The sequence below is a fragment of the Balaenoptera acutorostrata genome, chromosome 9 (genome assembly GCF_949987535.1).
Source record: "Balaenoptera acutorostrata chromosome 9, mBalAcu1.1, whole genome shotgun sequence".
Lineage (NCBI taxonomy): Eukaryota > Metazoa > Chordata > Mammalia > Artiodactyla > Balaenopteridae > Balaenoptera > Balaenoptera acutorostrata.
The window spans coordinates 68,029,191-68,047,199 of record NC_080072.1 but is presented as its reverse complement, the minus strand read 5'-3'; the positions used below and the strand labels follow the sequence as shown (position 1 = coordinate 68,047,199).

At 35.7% G+C, this 18,009-nt stretch overlaps 1 protein-coding gene across 1 annotated transcript in view; it reads right to left on the bottom strand.

Moving 5' to 3' along the window:
* TYR (tyrosinase) overlaps positions 1-18,009 on the bottom strand; it is a 107,597-nt gene that overhangs the window by 75,392 nt on the left and 14,196 nt on the right. Inside the window, exon 2 of the mRNA XM_007168475.2 lies at positions 15,496-15,712. Coding sequence (XP_007168537.2) covers positions 15,496-15,712 — 217 coding nt within the window. The remainder of the gene's footprint in view (positions 1-15,495; positions 15,713-18,009) is intronic.

Genomic DNA, 18,009 nt, shown 5'->3' with positions numbered 1-18,009 from the left:
AGCCACGCAAGTCCAGGAAGCACAGAGAGTCCCATACAGCATAAACCCAAGGAGAAACATGCCGAGACACATAGTAATCAAATTGGCAAAAATTAAAGACAAAGAAAAATTACTAAAAGCAGCAAGGGAAGAATGACAAATAACATATAAGGGAACTCCCATAAGGTCAACAGTTGATTTCTCAGCAGAAACTCTACAAGCCAGAAGGGAGTGGCATGATATACTTAAAGTGATGAAAGGGAAGAACCTACAACCAAGATTACTCGACCCGGCAAGGATCTTATTCAGATTCGATAGAGAAATCAAAAGCTTTCCACACAAGCAAAAGCTAAGAGAATTCAGCACCACCAAACGAGCTCTGCAACAAATGCTAAAGGAACTTCTCTAAGTGGGAAACACAAGAGAAGAAAAGGACCTACAAAAACAAACCCAAAACAATTAAGAAAATGGTCATAGGAACATACATAGTGATAATTACCTTAAACATGAATGGATTAAATGCTCCAACCAGAAGACACAGGCTTGCTGAATGGATACAAAAACAAGACCCATATATATGCTATCTACAAGAGACCCACTTCAGACCTAGGGACACATACAGACTGAAAGTGAGGGGATGGAAAAAGATATTCCATGCAAATGGAAATCAAAAGAAACCTGGACTAGCAATACTCATATCAGATAAAATAGACTTTAAAATAAAGATTATTACAAGAGACAAGAAAGGACACTACATAATGATCAAGGGATCAATCCAAGAAGATATAACAATTATAAATATATATGCACCCAACATAGGAGCACCTCAATACATAAGGCAACTGCTAACAGCTCTAAAAGAGGAAATCGACAGTAACACAATAATAGTGGGGGATTTTAACACCTCACTTACACCAATGGACAGATCATCCAAAATGAAAATAACTAAGGATACAGAAGCTTTAAATGACACAATAGAGCAGATAGAATTAATTGATATTTATAGGACATTCCATCCAAAAACAGCAGATTACACTTTCTTCTCAAGTGCACATGGAACATTCTCCAGGAGAGATCACATCTTGGGTCACAAATCAAGCCTCAGTAAATTTAAGAATATTGAAATCATATCAAGCATCTTTTCTGACCACAACGCTATGAGATTAGAAATGAATTACAGGGAAAAAAATATAAAAAACACAAACACATGGTGGCTAAACAATACGTTACTAAATAACCAAGAGATCACTGCAGAAATCAAAGAGGAAATCAAAAAATACCTAGAGACAAATGACAATGAAAACACGACGATCCAAAACCTATGGGATGCAGCAAAAGCAGTTCTAAGAGGGAAGTTTATAGCTCTACAAGCCTACCTCAGGAAACAAGAAAAATCTCAAATAAACAATCTAACCTTACACCAAAAGGAACTAGAGAAAGAAGAACAAACAAAACCCAAAGTTAGCAGAAGGAAAGAAATCATAAAGATCGGAGGAGAAATAAATGAAATAGAAACAAAGAAAACAATAGCAAAGATCAATAAAACTAAAAGCTGGTTCTTTGAGAAGATAAACAAAATTGATAAACCATTAGCCAGACTCATCAAGGAAAAGAGGGAGAGGACTCAAATCAATAAAATTAGAAATGAAAAAGGAGAAGTTACAACAGACACTGCAGAAATACAAAGCATCCTAAGAGACTACTACAATCAACTCTATGCCAATAAAATGGACAACCTGAAAGAAATGGACAAATTCTTAGAAAGGTATAACCTTCCAAGACTGAACCAGGAAGAAATAGAAAATATGAACAGACCAATCACAAGTAATGAAATTGAAACTGTGATTAAAAATCTTCCAACAAACAAAACTCCAGGACCAGATGGCTTCACAGGTGAATTCTTTCAAACATTTAGAGAAGAGCTAAAACCCATCCTTCTCAAACTCTTCCAAAAAGTTGCAGAGGAAGGAACACTCCCAAACACATTCTATGAGGCCACCATCACCCTTATACTAAAACCAGACAAAGATACTACAAAAAAAGAAAATTACAGACCAATATGAGTGATGAATATAGATGCAAAAATCCTCAACAAAATACTAGCAAACAGAATCCAACAACACATTAAAAGGATCATACACCATGATCAAGTGGGATTTATCCCAGGGATGCAAGGATTCTTCAATATACGCAAATCAATCAATGTGATACACCATATTAACAAATGGAAGAAGAAAAACCATACAATCAACTCAATAGATGCAGAAAAAGCTTTTGACAAAATTCCACACCCATTTATGATAAAAACTCTCCAGAAAGTGGGCATAGAGGGAACCTACCTCAACATAATAAAGGCCATACACCACAAACCCACAGCAAACATCATTCTCAATGGTGAAAAACTGAAAGTATTTCCTCTAAGATCAGGAACGAGACAAGGATGTCCACTCTCGCCACTATTATTCAACATAGTTTTGGAAGTCCTAGCCATGGCATTCAGAGAAGAAAAAGAAATAAAAGGAATAAAAATTGGAAAAGAAGAAGTAAAACTGTCACTGTTTGCAGATGACATGATACTATACATAGAGAATCCTAAAGATGCCACCAGAAAACTACTAGAGCTAATCAATGAATTTGGTAAAGTTGCAGGATACAAAATTAATGCACAGAAATCTCTTGCATCCCTATACACTAATGATGAAAAGTCTGAAAGAGAAATTAAGGAAATACTCCCATTTACCATTGCAACAAAAAGAATAAAATACCTAGGAATAAACCTACCTAGGGAGACAAAAGACCTGTATGCAGAAAACTATAAGACATCGATGAAAGAAGTTAAAGATAATACCAACAGATGAAGAGATATACCATGTTCTTGGATTGGAAGAATAAATGTGGTGAAAATGACTATACTACCCAAAGAAATCTACAGACTCAATGCAATCCCTATCAAATTACCAGTGGCATTTTTTATGGAACTAGAAGAAAAAATCTTAAAATTTGTATGGAGACACAAAAGACCCCGAATAGCCAAAGCAGTCTTGAGGGAAAAAAACAGAGCTGGAGGAATCAGACTCCCTGACTATATACTATAAAGCTACAGTAATCAAGACAACATGGTACTGGCACAGAAACAGAAACAGATCAATGGAACAAGATAGAAAGTCCAGAGATAAACCCACACACCTATGGTCAACTAATGTATGACAAAGGAGGCAAGGATACACAATGGAGAAAAGACAGCCTCCTCAATAAGTGGTGCTGGGAAAACTGGACAGCTACATGTAAAAGAATGAAACTAGAACACTCCCTAACACCATACACAAAAATAAGCTCAAAATGGATTAGAGACCTAAATCTAAGACTGGACACTATAAAACTCTTAGAGGAAAACATAGAAAGAACACCCTTTGACATAAATTACAGCAAGATCTTTTTTGATCCACCTCCTAGAGTCATGGAAATAAAAACAAAAAAGCAAATGGGACCTAATGAAACTTCAAAGCTTTTGCACAGCAAAGGAAACCATAAACAAGACAAAAAGACAGCCTTCAGAATGGGAGAAAATATTTGCAAACGAATCAACGGACAAAGCATTAATCTCCAAAATATATAAACAGCTCATGCAGCTCAATATTAAGAAAACAAACAGCCCAATCCAAAAATGGGCAGAAGACCTAAACAGACATTTCTCCAAAGAAGACATACAGATGGCCAAGAAGCACACGAAAAGCTGCTCAACATCACTAATTATTAGAGAAATGCAAATCAAAACTACAGTGACATATCACCTCACACCAGTTAGAATGGGCATCATCAGAAAATCTACAAACAAAAAATGCTGGAGAGGGTGTGGAGAAAAGGGAACCCTCTTGCACTGTTTGTGGGAATGTAAATTGGTGGTGGGGTTGATGGTGTGATGAATTGGGCGATTGGGATTGACATGTATACACTGATGTGTATAAAATTGATGACTAATAAGAACCTGTTGTATAAAAAATTTTTTCTAAAAAATTCAAAAATTTAAAAAAAAAAAAAAAAAGCTAAGCAGGAGGGTGTGCTACTGACCCACTGGTAGAGGCCAGGGATGTTGCTAAACAACCTGCAATGCACAGGACAAACCCACACCCCCAACAAAGAATAAAAAAAAAAATTGAAGTTATATTATGGAGACAAACTTATTTTAGAATTTAGAATATTTTGTTTTTTCTGGAATTAGTCTTTGTGATTATATAAAAAGAATTGCCAAGGAAAACTGTTGCCCCTCAGCTAATACAGGCTAAGAGATTAGACATTCATAGACTTAAATTACCTGCTTCTCTAGCCCGACAACAATTAAAACAATACCATTTATAGTTATAATATGCATTTCATCTATTGGTTAAAACCTAGAATTAATAACACTGAACCTAATACTTAGAAGGAAAGATACTCATCCTTTTGTTTTATGTTAATACTTCTAAAGAGATCTAAACCAATCCAGAAAAATAAAGTCTAGACAATTTGAAAAGCTGGACGATTGTCTCCATTTTCACTTTACTACTTCAATAAACCTAGTCACCCCATAGTGTTACTCTTTGAAAGCCTATTTCTCAAATGTACATTATAGAATCAAATCTTTGAAAGTTTAGATTTTTCTTTCTACTATATATATATTTAGATTAATCAACTCTGAAATATAATACAGCTATTTCCTACAAAGTTTGCTACCTAAAGAAATTGTATTAAATTATATTGTATAATTTCTGTCTTCCTGAATGCCACCTTCCAATTTTCTTAATCTCAGACTCTGAAAATTCCTCTCATGCTGCTTATGAAACAGTTACTATCATGAATGAAAGTGTTTTGAAAATCTTATAAAGTATAAGCTGTCTTAATGTACAATTTACTTGGATTAGTAACAACTTGCCCACATGCTTGTCTGTGTTTTGCATGCGTATTTTCGTAAAGTGCCTAATACAGAATAAGTCATGATATTTGCTGTGTTGTGTGCTATTGCCAAGACATGACTTGTAAACACTAGCAGAATTTCTGATGCAAATGACAGTGTCATTTGGAAAGACTTCCAAGTTGATATCTTTGCAGTTTTATAGATAAAGTTATATATACATATTGTATATGTAATATGTATATGTTTAATATATAGACATATGTATACATATATATAACATGTATATGTTTAATATATGTATACATTATTTTAAATTATTTAATTATTACTTTAAATTAATTGCACATATATACGTGCATATATATGCAATTAAAAACTTTTGCTCTGTGAAGGACTCTGTTAGGAGAATGAAAAGACAAGCTGCAGACTGGGAGAAAATATTTATAAATCATATATCTGACCAAAAATTTGTATCTAAAATATGTAAAGAACTCTCAAAACTCAACAGTAAAAAAAACTAAATCCAATTAGAAAATGGGCAAAAGATATGAAGAGGCGTTTCATCAAAAAAGATATACAGATAGCATGGCAACTAAACAAATGAAAAGATGTTTAACATCACTAGCTATTAGGGAAAATCAGATTAAGTCCATCGTGAGATAGCACTGTATACCTATTAGAACAGCTAAAATACAAAGTAGTGAGAATACCAAATGCTGCTGAAGATGCTGAGGAAATGGGTTTCTCGTACATTGTTGATAGGAATGTAAGATTGTACAGCCACTCTGGGAAATAGTTTAGCAGTTTCTTAAAAATCTAAACATATACTTACCATACAAGCCAGCCATTGCTCTTCTGGACATTTGTGTTGGAGAAATAAAAACTTGTGTCCACACAAAAATCTGTACATGATTGTTCGTAGCTGCTTTATTTGTAGTAGCCCCAAATTGGAAACAACCAAAAGGTCCTTCAATAGGTGATAGTTAAACAAACTGTGGTATATCGAACATGGAATACTACTAGGCAATAGAAAGTAGACTGTTGATACAGGCAACAACTGGGATAGGTCTCAAGGGCATTATGCCCCTGAAAAAAGCCAGTCCCCTAAGGTCCTATACTCTACGATTCTGTTTAATATTTTCAAAATGACAGAATTATAGAGATAGATAATAGTGCTTGCTAGGGGTTAGGGATGGTAAGAGAATGGGGGCAGATGTGACTCTAAAGAGGTAGCACAAGGGAAATCTTCCTGGTGATGGAATAGTTCTGTGTCTTGATTGTCGTGATGATTACCTGAATCTCCAAATGTGATAAAATGACATAGAATTTGGGACTTCCCTGGCGGTCTGGTGAGTAAGACTCCACGCTCCCAACGCAGGGGGCCCAGGTTCAATCCCTGGTGGGGGAACTAGATCCCTCATGCCGCAGCTAAGAGTCTGAATGCCACAACTAAAGATCCTGTGTACTGCAACTGAGACCCGGTGCAGCCAAAAATAAATAAATAAATGAAAGAAAAGGGGAGAAAGCAAAACAAACAAACAAAAAAACTCACAAGTTAAAAAAACAATGACATAGAATTTCCAGACATATGTATCAATATTAACTTCCTGGTTTTGATATTGTACTATAATCATGTAAAATGTACCCATTGGAGGAAACTGGGTGAAGGGTACCTAGGAACTTTCTGTACTTCTGCAACTTCCTGTATAATTGTTTTAACACAAAAAGTATTTTTAAAATCCTCCCGGAGTTATGTAGAATCCATAGACTATATATTAGTTATTCTTAACAAGGTGAAAAACATTGTTTTAATGAATTTATGTCCTAAAATGCATGTTAAGAGCCTGGGTTCTGGTGTCAAGTAGCCTTGAAACTCAGCTCTTTATTTAGCAGCCATAGGTCATGAAAAATAACTTATTGTCTCTAAGTCTCAATTTCCTTTCCTGTTAAAATATAATCATGGCAATAATAATAATAATAATACCTACCTTGTGGCATCTTTACAAAGATTAGAATGAATAATATATATATTGATCTTAGCACAGTGTCTGACATCTAAATATACCTCAATAAATGGGAGTTGAAATTAAAAAAAAAAAAGAAATTATCACTAATTAAGTTTCGGTAGAGAAAGAAAAAGAAGATCCAGAGTTATCAGAAGATATTTTTTAAAATACTGCTCCTATTCCAATTTTATATGTGTGAAGATGTATTTTCTTCAAGTTCTTCAATCAAACACCACATCATAATATGTTGAGTATAGAGGCAGACATAGAATCCAGATCTCTTCTTTTTGCAAATATATAAATCAGTGCCATACCATTTACTATTTTTTGAAAATATATTGTAATTATGTTATCTATACTAGCATGTAATGATTAATATTTATAATTTTAATGAATCAATAAATATTTTCAAATCTTCTCAGTTTTAGTTTTAAAAATGCTAAGTAGCCATCAATATAACTCACATAAACAAAAGCTTTGTGGAGTTCTCCAAAGAGCTGTAAATAGATACTGAAATCAAAATATCTTATTGAACAGATCAATTGCTGTAGAAGATTATAAAGCAGTCCTACGTATACATGACACATAGCCAATTTGTCTTTGGTTCCTGAAGTCTCTCAACTCATATTTGTTAAGTGAATAAATGCATAAAATAGAATTCTGCTTTTTCTTTGCAGTGTTTATCGCTAATGAGTGGTGGTATTTTCACCAAGATTTGTCCCAACGAAGTGAAATCTCCGAAGACCAAATGCTTGACTCTATATTTAGAAGAGGTACATTATTAATTTGCTCCTTAAAGATCTTCTAGGACCTTAAGTTGAATTATTGGAAAATTATATCATCCTTTAGCAAACAGCCATTTTCCACAGCAGTGAATTCAAATGATGAAAAACTGAATGAAAGCTGTCTATTATGAGTAAATACATATCATGAAGACTAGTAACTTTTGCCAAATTATAAGGGAAGTTGGGATGACTATTGAAGATTGCAGAGAAGACAGGAGTGGGGAAAAATGGAAACATATCTTGCGTATATAGTAGGAGCTAGGTATGCATACATCCTCACAATAGTCTAAATATGTAATTATTAAATACATTTTTTAAATGAGGGAGAAGATACTCATAATGTTAGAATTGATGCTCAAATATATTGCTATATGCCTTGAAAATTAGTATTTCAATCCACTTTAAAGGGCCCTGTCCCAATATGGGATGTTTTTCCTCTCTATTTCTCTAGTGTTGCTTTCTAAAGTGGTGTTTGCCAGTACATAATACCAGCACCTTTTAATTCATAGCGCAGCTGACATGTGTCTTAAATAAATCACTTTACTTTCTCAACATTCACATTTGGCAAGAACAATTTGCATGCCAGTACAACTGGTAGAAGTGGGAAGAAATGGAAGAGTCATTTAAAAATGTATAAATACATGGGGACTGACCTTTTTCTTTTTTTACAGAGAGAGCTCCAGGGTATATTACTAACACATTTGTTGCTAAAAATTTACTGAGTATCAAGCAATAATATCCCCAAACTTTAAACTACTTATTCTGTTTTTAAGGGTTTTTTTCTGAAAAAATATACAACTGTGAGTTTCTACCACACAGATGTCTGAACAATGTCAATGGGTCTAAAAAAATTGTTTCTGCAAAAAATTAAAATGCTCAAACAGTCATAGTTTCTAGCAGGCTCTCACTGCACCCTGACTAGAGAGCTTCTAGTGGCCAGATAAAATGAATATATTCTGGTCTTGCCACCCTTCAGCTTTGGGAAGCAAAGCACTCAGTAAGAATTTAAAAGGCATTTGTATATATAGGAATTAAGTTTGACTTGTTTTTTGTGAACCTAACACATAAGTATTAACTCATCCCTGAGAGCAGCTTCTTCCCTAGAAATCTTAAAAACATGCTTGCATATCCACAAAGCCTTCTCCATAATATAGCACTCCGTATTATTTCAGGCTTTTTAAAAAGGTAACATTATCTCCTAATAAAAGAATCACAGTTCAAAGCAAACCCATTTGGAAAATAATATGCAGGACACTTGTTCGAATTTCTTACATGTAATAGGAAGGGTCCTATTTACCCTAAGAACTTGGAGTAAAGAGAAAAAATGTTATTCTTCAAGTCAAATGAGTTGAATCAGCTCATTCAACTAGAAGACAGGTTGTCTCCTAAACTCATTAGAATAACTACTTCACTGAAGATGGTGCATCAGCTTAATCAGTGAATATTAAATATCTCAAGACTGTTGTGAGGATTAAGTAATAAAACACGTGGGAAATGAGAATGTCTAGCACATAGAGGTTTTTGTTATTATTATGATCAGGGTCATTGCCTGTTCAGAATATCAACAAGGTTGGCAAGGTGATAATTCTGGGGAGCTAAGTAACCCAGGCTCAGAAAGGTTCTCCTGATCTGGATGAACTCTTTCTCAAAACCCTCCACCTCATTCTGAGTCAGTGTACACCAAACTACACCAAGCTACTCAGCTTTCTGATTCTCTTAGAATTGGTAAAGAAGGTGTGTAGGGGAGGGCTTGAGCCTTCCCATCACTAGAATGTCTCACCTCACTTAAACAATCTCCTTAGCATTCTGGTTTATACAACAGTTGTCAATTTAATTTATCTTTGAGTTTGTGTGACCATTTCTGGATATGCTAAGAAAGTCCATTTCTTAGGCAGGAAGACTGGAGACTAGATCATCCTTTGAGACGTCACTGTGCCTGGCCACTGACCTTTCTCTTCAAGTATGCATACTGTTACCTTAAGACTTTATTCAAAATTTCAAAACCCCAGTTAACTTTCATGAAAGCCCAGAGCTCATTTACCCATTTCCTAGACTGCTCCTCAAGAAATTCTGGCAAATAAGGAGGTAAGATACTTCCCAGGTAGTCACAATAAAATAGAAAGGGTGGAAGGGCTACATGAAAAAATGTTCTAGAGAATCATAATAGATGGATTTTTTTAGAAGAGCTATTACATAAAGATAAACTAGATTTTTTAGTGGTGTATACTTAAGAGGACAAAACAAGGACCAATTATTAGATGTCAGTGGCAGACATTTCATAATTCTCCTCAATGTGATGCTTACCTTTCTGCCTCCTATTTAGTCATCAAGAGTTTCTGATACTCCATACTCTAGAGTCTAGAAGACTTTCTGTACTCTAACCAACTCATCTTCATCTCATTCTCCCTGCCTTGGATAAAGCCCTCACCATTCATCATCCTCCCACAGCTCATTAGTTAGTCTTTCTGCATTCTGCTAAGGGCACTAGATTCACATCTTTCTGAAACATAGATAGAATCATATCAAGTTCCTGCTTAAAAACCTCTCTTGACTCCCATTGTCTATAGCAGTGTTTCACACAAGGTATTTAGACATGTTCTTGAAGATATGAACATTATATCATGACTTTTAAACTTTGGGTTTTCAAACATATCTCTTCTACAGAGAAGATATGAATGATATTTACAAAGAATAAACGTTAGTTTCTTAATTCCTTAGGGATCTGTGGACATATTCTTAGGAGCCTATTTTTTCCCTCTCTGGAGAAGTTTTAGAAACATGGGTATTCACGGCATATTCTAAACCTTCTATACCTCTTTGTTATTTCCCACTACAAACTTAATATTCTAGCCATATACATTTTCTCATTTTGTTGTATCTAATCTTATGCTTTCAATATTTCTATTCCACTGCATATGTTGTTCCCACAGCTAGAAGTGCCTTTCCTTCTCTGCTCTTCTTGGTGAGAAATTATTGATATTTCAAGATCCAGTTCCAATTTCTCCAGGTTGGGAGATGTTTCTGGTTTAGCTCTGGGTTCCTACCTCATTTTATATTGAGCATCATATTGTGTTTTCCTTATGGCTTTGTGTGATGTTTTCTCACTAGCTGGTGAGCTCCTCAAGGTCAGAAACTGTGTAATAGTCATCTTTTCATGTCTTTGGACTTTTATAATTTCACAGAGTACCAGGTTCATGGAGGACTCTTTAAGTTGAATGCAATTAGATTTTGTCTTAACCTAAAGAACATCCTGTTCTCCCTTACGAGGTAGGTTGATCTCTGTTCTTGAAAGACCACATAGAGATACTATTATAGTGGGCATCTCAGCAAAATGAGAGATGTTGAACTGAATACATTGAGAAATGTCTTCCAACTATATGTTCCATGGTTCTAAGTTGCACTGTGCTTGGGGCTGAGAACATACCATTAAATTAGAGTTGTTCCTTGTTCCTGCACCTTCTTCTATTTTAGGTAACAGGAGCTGCCTTTGCTCTTGACTCCTTGCTTCTGGGAATTCACTCTGAAAAGCAGTAGCTTTTACCTTCAGAAATGCTCCCTCCCTGGGTCTGTCTCAAGAAAGTTCCTCTTCTATCTTTCCTCCTCCCCATTTTTTTCTCTGCACCTAGCACATCATGATTTATTTTCTCAGGATGCAGTCTATACTTAGTGTGTAAGCTAATTGTCACAGAAATTAATGACTGATAACTGAGTTGTCAAAAACTAATTCCAGTTTAACATAATAATAGCTGCCATTTTTTGAAGGAATGTTATATGTTCCTTACATGTACTATATTATTTAATCCTTACAGGAACCCTCTAAGTTATTAATTATTCTTATCTACATTTTCCAGATGATGAAATTAAGGCCCTGAGAGTTAAATAGCTTACTGAAGGTAACAGATGTAGGAAGTGGTAGAGTTTAGATCAAATTCCAGTCAGTTTGGTTGTCTTTAACCACTTCCCTAAACTGCGAGCCCACCCCATTCCCCAATACCCACAGCAGTACAATTTTTGCATTATCATTATTATAAAGTGTGAAATACGGGACACCATGGGTAGTCAGAGATTTGCACATGAGAAGATTCTTCTTTGAACCGAATAGCCCATACTCCACAGGGACCACCTAATCAGAAGACTACCTTTTATAATGTATACTAATTCTTCTTTGCTTTATGTGTCTCTTCTATACAATTCATAAATCACACATTTTCAATCTTTACTTCAGCATTTAAATCCAAGAGGAAAGCTGAGGTTACATAAATAACTTCAGTAGACAAAAATGCAACAGTTCCTCCATCCCAGGGCTGGCTGTGGGAGCTTGTTGTATGGGAAATACATCACATACTTCTCATGAGACCCAAAAGAAAAAAAGGGCAGCAATAACTGTGAGGTTCAATCAAAACTGACAATTCAATTCCACCTGCATTTATTGAGAGAGGAGAGTGCAGTGTTTGCCAGTGCTCGTGCTTCTCCAGTCCTGCTTTCCTGGCAGCTGTACTCACTTGAGCACTCCTCGTAGACCAGACATCCCACATCCCCACCTCCCATCCTGGTTTTGAGATCAAATGTGTCTCTCGAGTGAGCAAAATGTTCTCTCGACCTTTGTCTTTGTCCTTCCCCACTGAAAGGAATGAATGTTTCTTGGAGATATGGCTGATTCCAGGCTTTGGGCAGTGTAGGTACAAGGTGACTCTAGAATATTTTGTTGTACCAGAAAAAAAGAAAGAGCTAAAAAAATGATAGGGTCATGAAACAGAGACATAAGAATTGGCTTGAAGGTGTGCCCAATGGTGAAATCTGGGACCGTTTTTGTACAGTGGGGAATCTGGTCCACACGTAAAACAGGTGATCAAATTAACATCACCAAAGTGAGACAGAGGGTCATCGTGTGCCTTCAGATGTTATATGCTCTTAGAAAGACACGAAACCACTTCTGTAAAATTCTGGCTAAGAATACATTACCTGGATCCATTCTACTAAAAATTCTATTAAAAACAGGAGCATTCTGTTAAAAATGGGGGGACTGTATTCTCCAAAAATGTGAATCTCATCAGAAAAAAAAAGTCTGTGGAAATATTTCACAGTAAAAGAAGGCTAAAGAGACATGGCAACTCAATGCCATTTGACCCTAGACTGGACTCTTTTACAGAGAAGAAAATGCTGTAAAGGATATTATTAGTGTATTGGGAAAAAATGCAATATAAACAGTAAATTAGATTAAAGCATTACACCTATATAGAATTTACTGAAGTTGGTAACTGTTCTGTGGTTATGTAAGAGAATATTCTTGTTCTTAGGAAAAACACACTGAAATATCCAAGGGTAAAGGGTTCTGATCTATGCAATTTACCCTCAGATGGCTCAGAATGAGAGAGAGAGAAAGAAAAAAAACAAGATAAAGTGTAAATGGTAAGTGAATCTCGGTAGAAGGTATATGTGTGGTTTTGTACAGTTTTTATTGTTGTAATTTTTCTGTAAGTTTAAAATTATTTCTAAAGAATAGAGTAAATAAATGTGTCCCTGATCAGGAAAAGCTCTTTTTGGTGGCTCAGATCAATGTTTTCTAACATTTTACTACCAGTAAATAGGCTTCATACGACAGGTATAGACTAAGTGATGGGTTAGGTGCAATTGGAAGAGCCCTAGATATTATTTATGTTTTCATTTATCAGACACATACTGAACACCTATTATGTGCCAGATAATGTGCTACAATGTCTTTTCTCTCCTTCTCAAGAAAACGTACTAGACTAAGAGTAAATAAGGATAGTTTATTGGAAAAAAAAATAATTCACAGATATAACTTATTAGTATTCGCAAATTATTGACAATAAATGTGATGTCCTCTACTGACTTTGTGCATTAGAAACTCATTTGAAAGCCACTGGCTGAGTTGACATGGCTCGAGACAGTTTTCTTCTTTGACTTGAGGCCCAGAGAAGTGAGGCTCCCCTACCTTCTTTCCGTGATCAGCCCATGTTCCTTAATAACAAAGTTTATGCTTCCTCACTGTTAGAAAATCTGCCTGAATAACCTATAATGTACTATAATTCCCTTAAGGATGGAGCCCCACTTTATAAAGTCATTAAGTCAGCATCTGGAATCCTGCTATTAACCCCTGCACAGTCCAACAGGACGCCCAATGCACCCACGTGGTGAACACCAACTTGTCTGTGTGCCTTCGTCTAAGTCTGTAGGCTCAGAGACTCCTGGGCAGCAGGCATTGCCTTCTCGTGTTATATTATTGAAGGACTAGCTTGATATTTTCAACCTTCAAGAAACGCTCAACTCACTCAGGGTCATCAGAGTACAATGGAAAGGACTATTGGATTTTGGCACTTGCCAAATCTAGGAACAGATTTAGCTCTGCCACTTACCGAATGGGTGGTAGCCAAATTATTGATATCACTGATCCTGTTTCCTCTCTTTAAGTTGGAAATAATGATGCTATCTTCCTCAGAGGATGGTTGTAAGAATTAAGTGAGATGGTACGAGACAGAATCTTTGGCACGGTGCCTTGCACATAGAGATTACTTGGAAAACGTTAATTACTAATATTATTTAAGGAAAATAAACACAATTTTTATTCTAAAAATAAAATTTTAGAATTTTAAAATTCTAAACCTCGGCTGCGCCGAGGTTCCTCTTTAGGGTGATACTCTCCTTGTTTAAATTGCTTCTGAGGTAGAGCAAGGCCCTAAGACCTTCTGGATTAGAAAAATATAAGGAAATGAAAGAGACAGAGACACTATTCTGCACAGCTGAGCAACAGAAATTAGAGGACAAAGCAACAATCACAATGACAAGAAACAAACAAAAAAAGTTAAGGAGGAAGAAATAGGAAAAGAGAAAGTTTTGTCTCCATGGTAGGGTGCCAAAGAGTTTTTAGGAGGTGAAATGTCTAGTGTTAAATTTTGAGTTATCTGCCTTGCCAGAATTGGTCCCCTATGTCTCCCCGGAACTCAGATTAAATCTGTAACTTGAGTGACTATTCCTATTTTTTGTTTGTTTGTAGGTTTGTTTCCATAATGAAAATTGAGGTGGCAGAGATGGGTTTCATGACTGGGTCAGCGCTGAGCAGAGAAGAATGAACAGGTGCTGAAGGGAAGATGCAAGTAAAGTTGAAAGCTTTTCAGGAGAAGTAGGTAGACCTTAGAAGAGACTATGAGAAGGAATCTCTGACGAAACACAGAAATCTTGAGGGATAACGGGATGGGGCCTTAACCTTACATGGGGATTTTACCCTTATTATAGTTAAAAGAACGGACTTGTCTCAAAGAGGCTAGCATGCAGAATATTTTATTTTTTCTTTTCTTTTATTTATTTATTTTTTTACTAGCTCACCTGTTTATTGTAAAAGGATGTAACCCAGGAACAGCCAGATGGAAGAGATGCAGAGGGCAAGGTGCAAGCTACAGAATATTTTAAACTAGATAAAAATACTAAAAGTTAGAAAAATATGATAGGTCCACAGTCCTATATCTATAATTCCAAAATACAAAAAGGTCAAAAAATGTATTATTTTGTTTGGCGCCAATATTTTTTTAGTGGAAAACCTGACTTTATTCTCCATTAGGCTGCCTCTTGTCTCAATTTATTGACCTGGTGGGTACCTTCCTACATTTTGCTGAAGAGTTATTCATGTTTCAGATTATGTGTGCCCCCCACACTCTCCTAGGGTTATTGGTCATATATATACACATGCACATGCCCTTACTCAACTCAGAAAATTCTGAATTCTCAAACACTTCTGGACCCAGGATTTTGGATAAGAGATTATAAACATGAATTCAGAAAAAAAGAAAATTTAAATGAGTGGATAAAAGGGGATTACCTTCCAGTGTATTTCTAAAGCTGAAGTTGGCAGCTTTATCCATGGAACCCGATTCATACTGGGTCAAACTCAGGCAAAATTCCACATCAGCTGAGGAGGGGAGCCTTGGGGTCCTGGCTTTGTCGTGGTTTCCAGGATTGCGCAGTATCGGTCCCTCGGACGTCCCGTTGCATAAAGCGTGACGGCTGTTGTACTCCTCCAATTGGCTGCAGATGACCTGCACAAAACACCTTTATGTTAAAGGAGTGTTGTCTCCACCTCTAAGTCAAAGGGGGAAGGTAGGGAGGTTGAGGTTCCTGATTATCATATTTCTAATTATCAGGAGATTAATGTTTTAAAGTAAATTGTTGAAGGAAGCAGCTTTCTGAGGGTTGCAGAATAACCCATGAATGTTAAAATTCAGAACAGAGTTCTAGTCTTGCATCTACCACTTGAGAAAATAAATTAAATACCATAGGTCTCATCTAGCAAATGGGGATAATAATAACTACTTCATATAATTGTTGTCAAATATTTATTTGGTGGGAAAATTAATTTGACAATCATCTGTTAAATATCCATTGTGTGACTTTCATATGCCCTTGAAGCTAGCCATGGCCCAGAGTTTAGGTCTGTACCCTCTTCTTTTATTTCTCTCTGTATCTTCTTCTTTGGCTCTGACGACCAGTTTCATGGCTTACAGGCCACTATATGACAGGAACTTCCTAATTCCTATCTGAAGTCCAAAAGCACTCCTCTGAACTCTAACCCTGTATATCCATCTCCAACTTCATATTTCAATGTTATCTCACAGGCATCTCAAATGGAACACTTAAAAATCAAAAATTCGTTCCTTTGTAATAGCCTATAAGGGAAAAGAATCTGAATAAAAAAACATATATAGGTATGTATAACTGAATCACTTTGCTGTACACCTGAAACTAACACAACCTTGTAAATCAACTATACTTTAATTTAAAAAATTAAATTAAAAAAGAATTTTTAAAATAAAAAAACTTAAAATAAAAAGATTAAAAAAAAATTGTTCCACTCCCTCTGTTTCCTATACATCAACTATCCTGCAACTTAAACCAGAAGCCCATGAATCTTCATTTTTAAGCCAGAGACTGTTACCATTTGTATTTTGTTCCCCTTTATCTTTCACATTAAAACCATCAGCCAATCTTGTCAATTCTGCCTCCAGAATACATCTTGAATCTTTATTTGTTTACAAATTCTGTGATCCAACTGCTGAAGTCAGACTGGCTACTCTTCTCTGGGCATCACTCATGCTTCTCCATCCCACATCTTTGTTCTTGCCTAAGCGTGTTCACTCCTTGCCATTTATCTGATATTCTACCTAAACTTCAAGGCCAAACCAATATTCTGAAAAAAACAGACATTGTCAACTCTGACTTAAAAAGTAAATCAAAAGAGTCCAACTCTAAAATATGAAGAAATTTTAGAAATCCTTCACCAAATTATTTTGCTTACAGTTTCACTTATATGTAGGCAGAAGATTGAACTATGATAAAATTATTTGACTAAATAAGTCAAAAGGAGCTCTTTCAATAAATATGAAATTAAAATGCTAAGTGATTTAAAAAAACATTATAATTTAACTGGCAGATTTTTTCTCAGTGGTTTATAAGTTAATTCTTCATCTTAAAATCATTGATGCCTTAGGTTCCATGATGGCAATTAAGCAGGTAAGCAAGATATCAGCCTTAAACAAAAGCATAAAATGCAGGAGAGGCCACACTGCCATCCGTGACTGTTCACCGTGGGCACTTACTCTGTAGGAGGCCTGTGCCCACTGAGTAGATAAAGTGGTTGTTTGTCAAACTCAAACTTGACTCACTTTAATCTCCCTTGATAAACAGTCAGTATCACTTCCTTTAAAAAAAAAAGTAATCTCTATGAGGATAACTTTCTTTTTTTCGTTACTGTTTATTCCCAGAATCTATAATAGAGGCTCTATAACAATTTGATGGGAGAATAAACAAGTCAATGGATGAACCAGTGAATCTTCAACTACCAACACGTGTTGCACATCGTTTTTAGCCAGTCCTATTACTGATACCAACATTTGCCCTAGAAGATATTTCCAAAAATATATCGTTTGTATTAAATATATACAGAGGCCCCATTCTCAATAGGGAAGGCATCTCTGTGTACATTTTTTTAAATTCACAAATGACCTTGTAGGTTTATATGATTTTATCCCTATTTTAATGACGAGGAAACTGAGTGTGGAAGAGTATAAAAGGCTAGTAGGATCTAAAACCCTGTATTATGATTAATAATTTTATGGCAACAGGCAAGGCACATGGAACAATATTTTAAAAGTGAAGTCTTCTTGGTCAACTGCTTGCACCACAGTTAGGAATAATCAAAAAAATCCTATCAGTCTCCCGCTCCAGTGAGTTGGCAATCTATAAGAATGTAAAAGCAAATTAAATCACCATCAGATGGAACTGAATGAGCCTTGCCCCCCCGGGAATGGCTGCCACTGTGTTATACAACAGACACTTA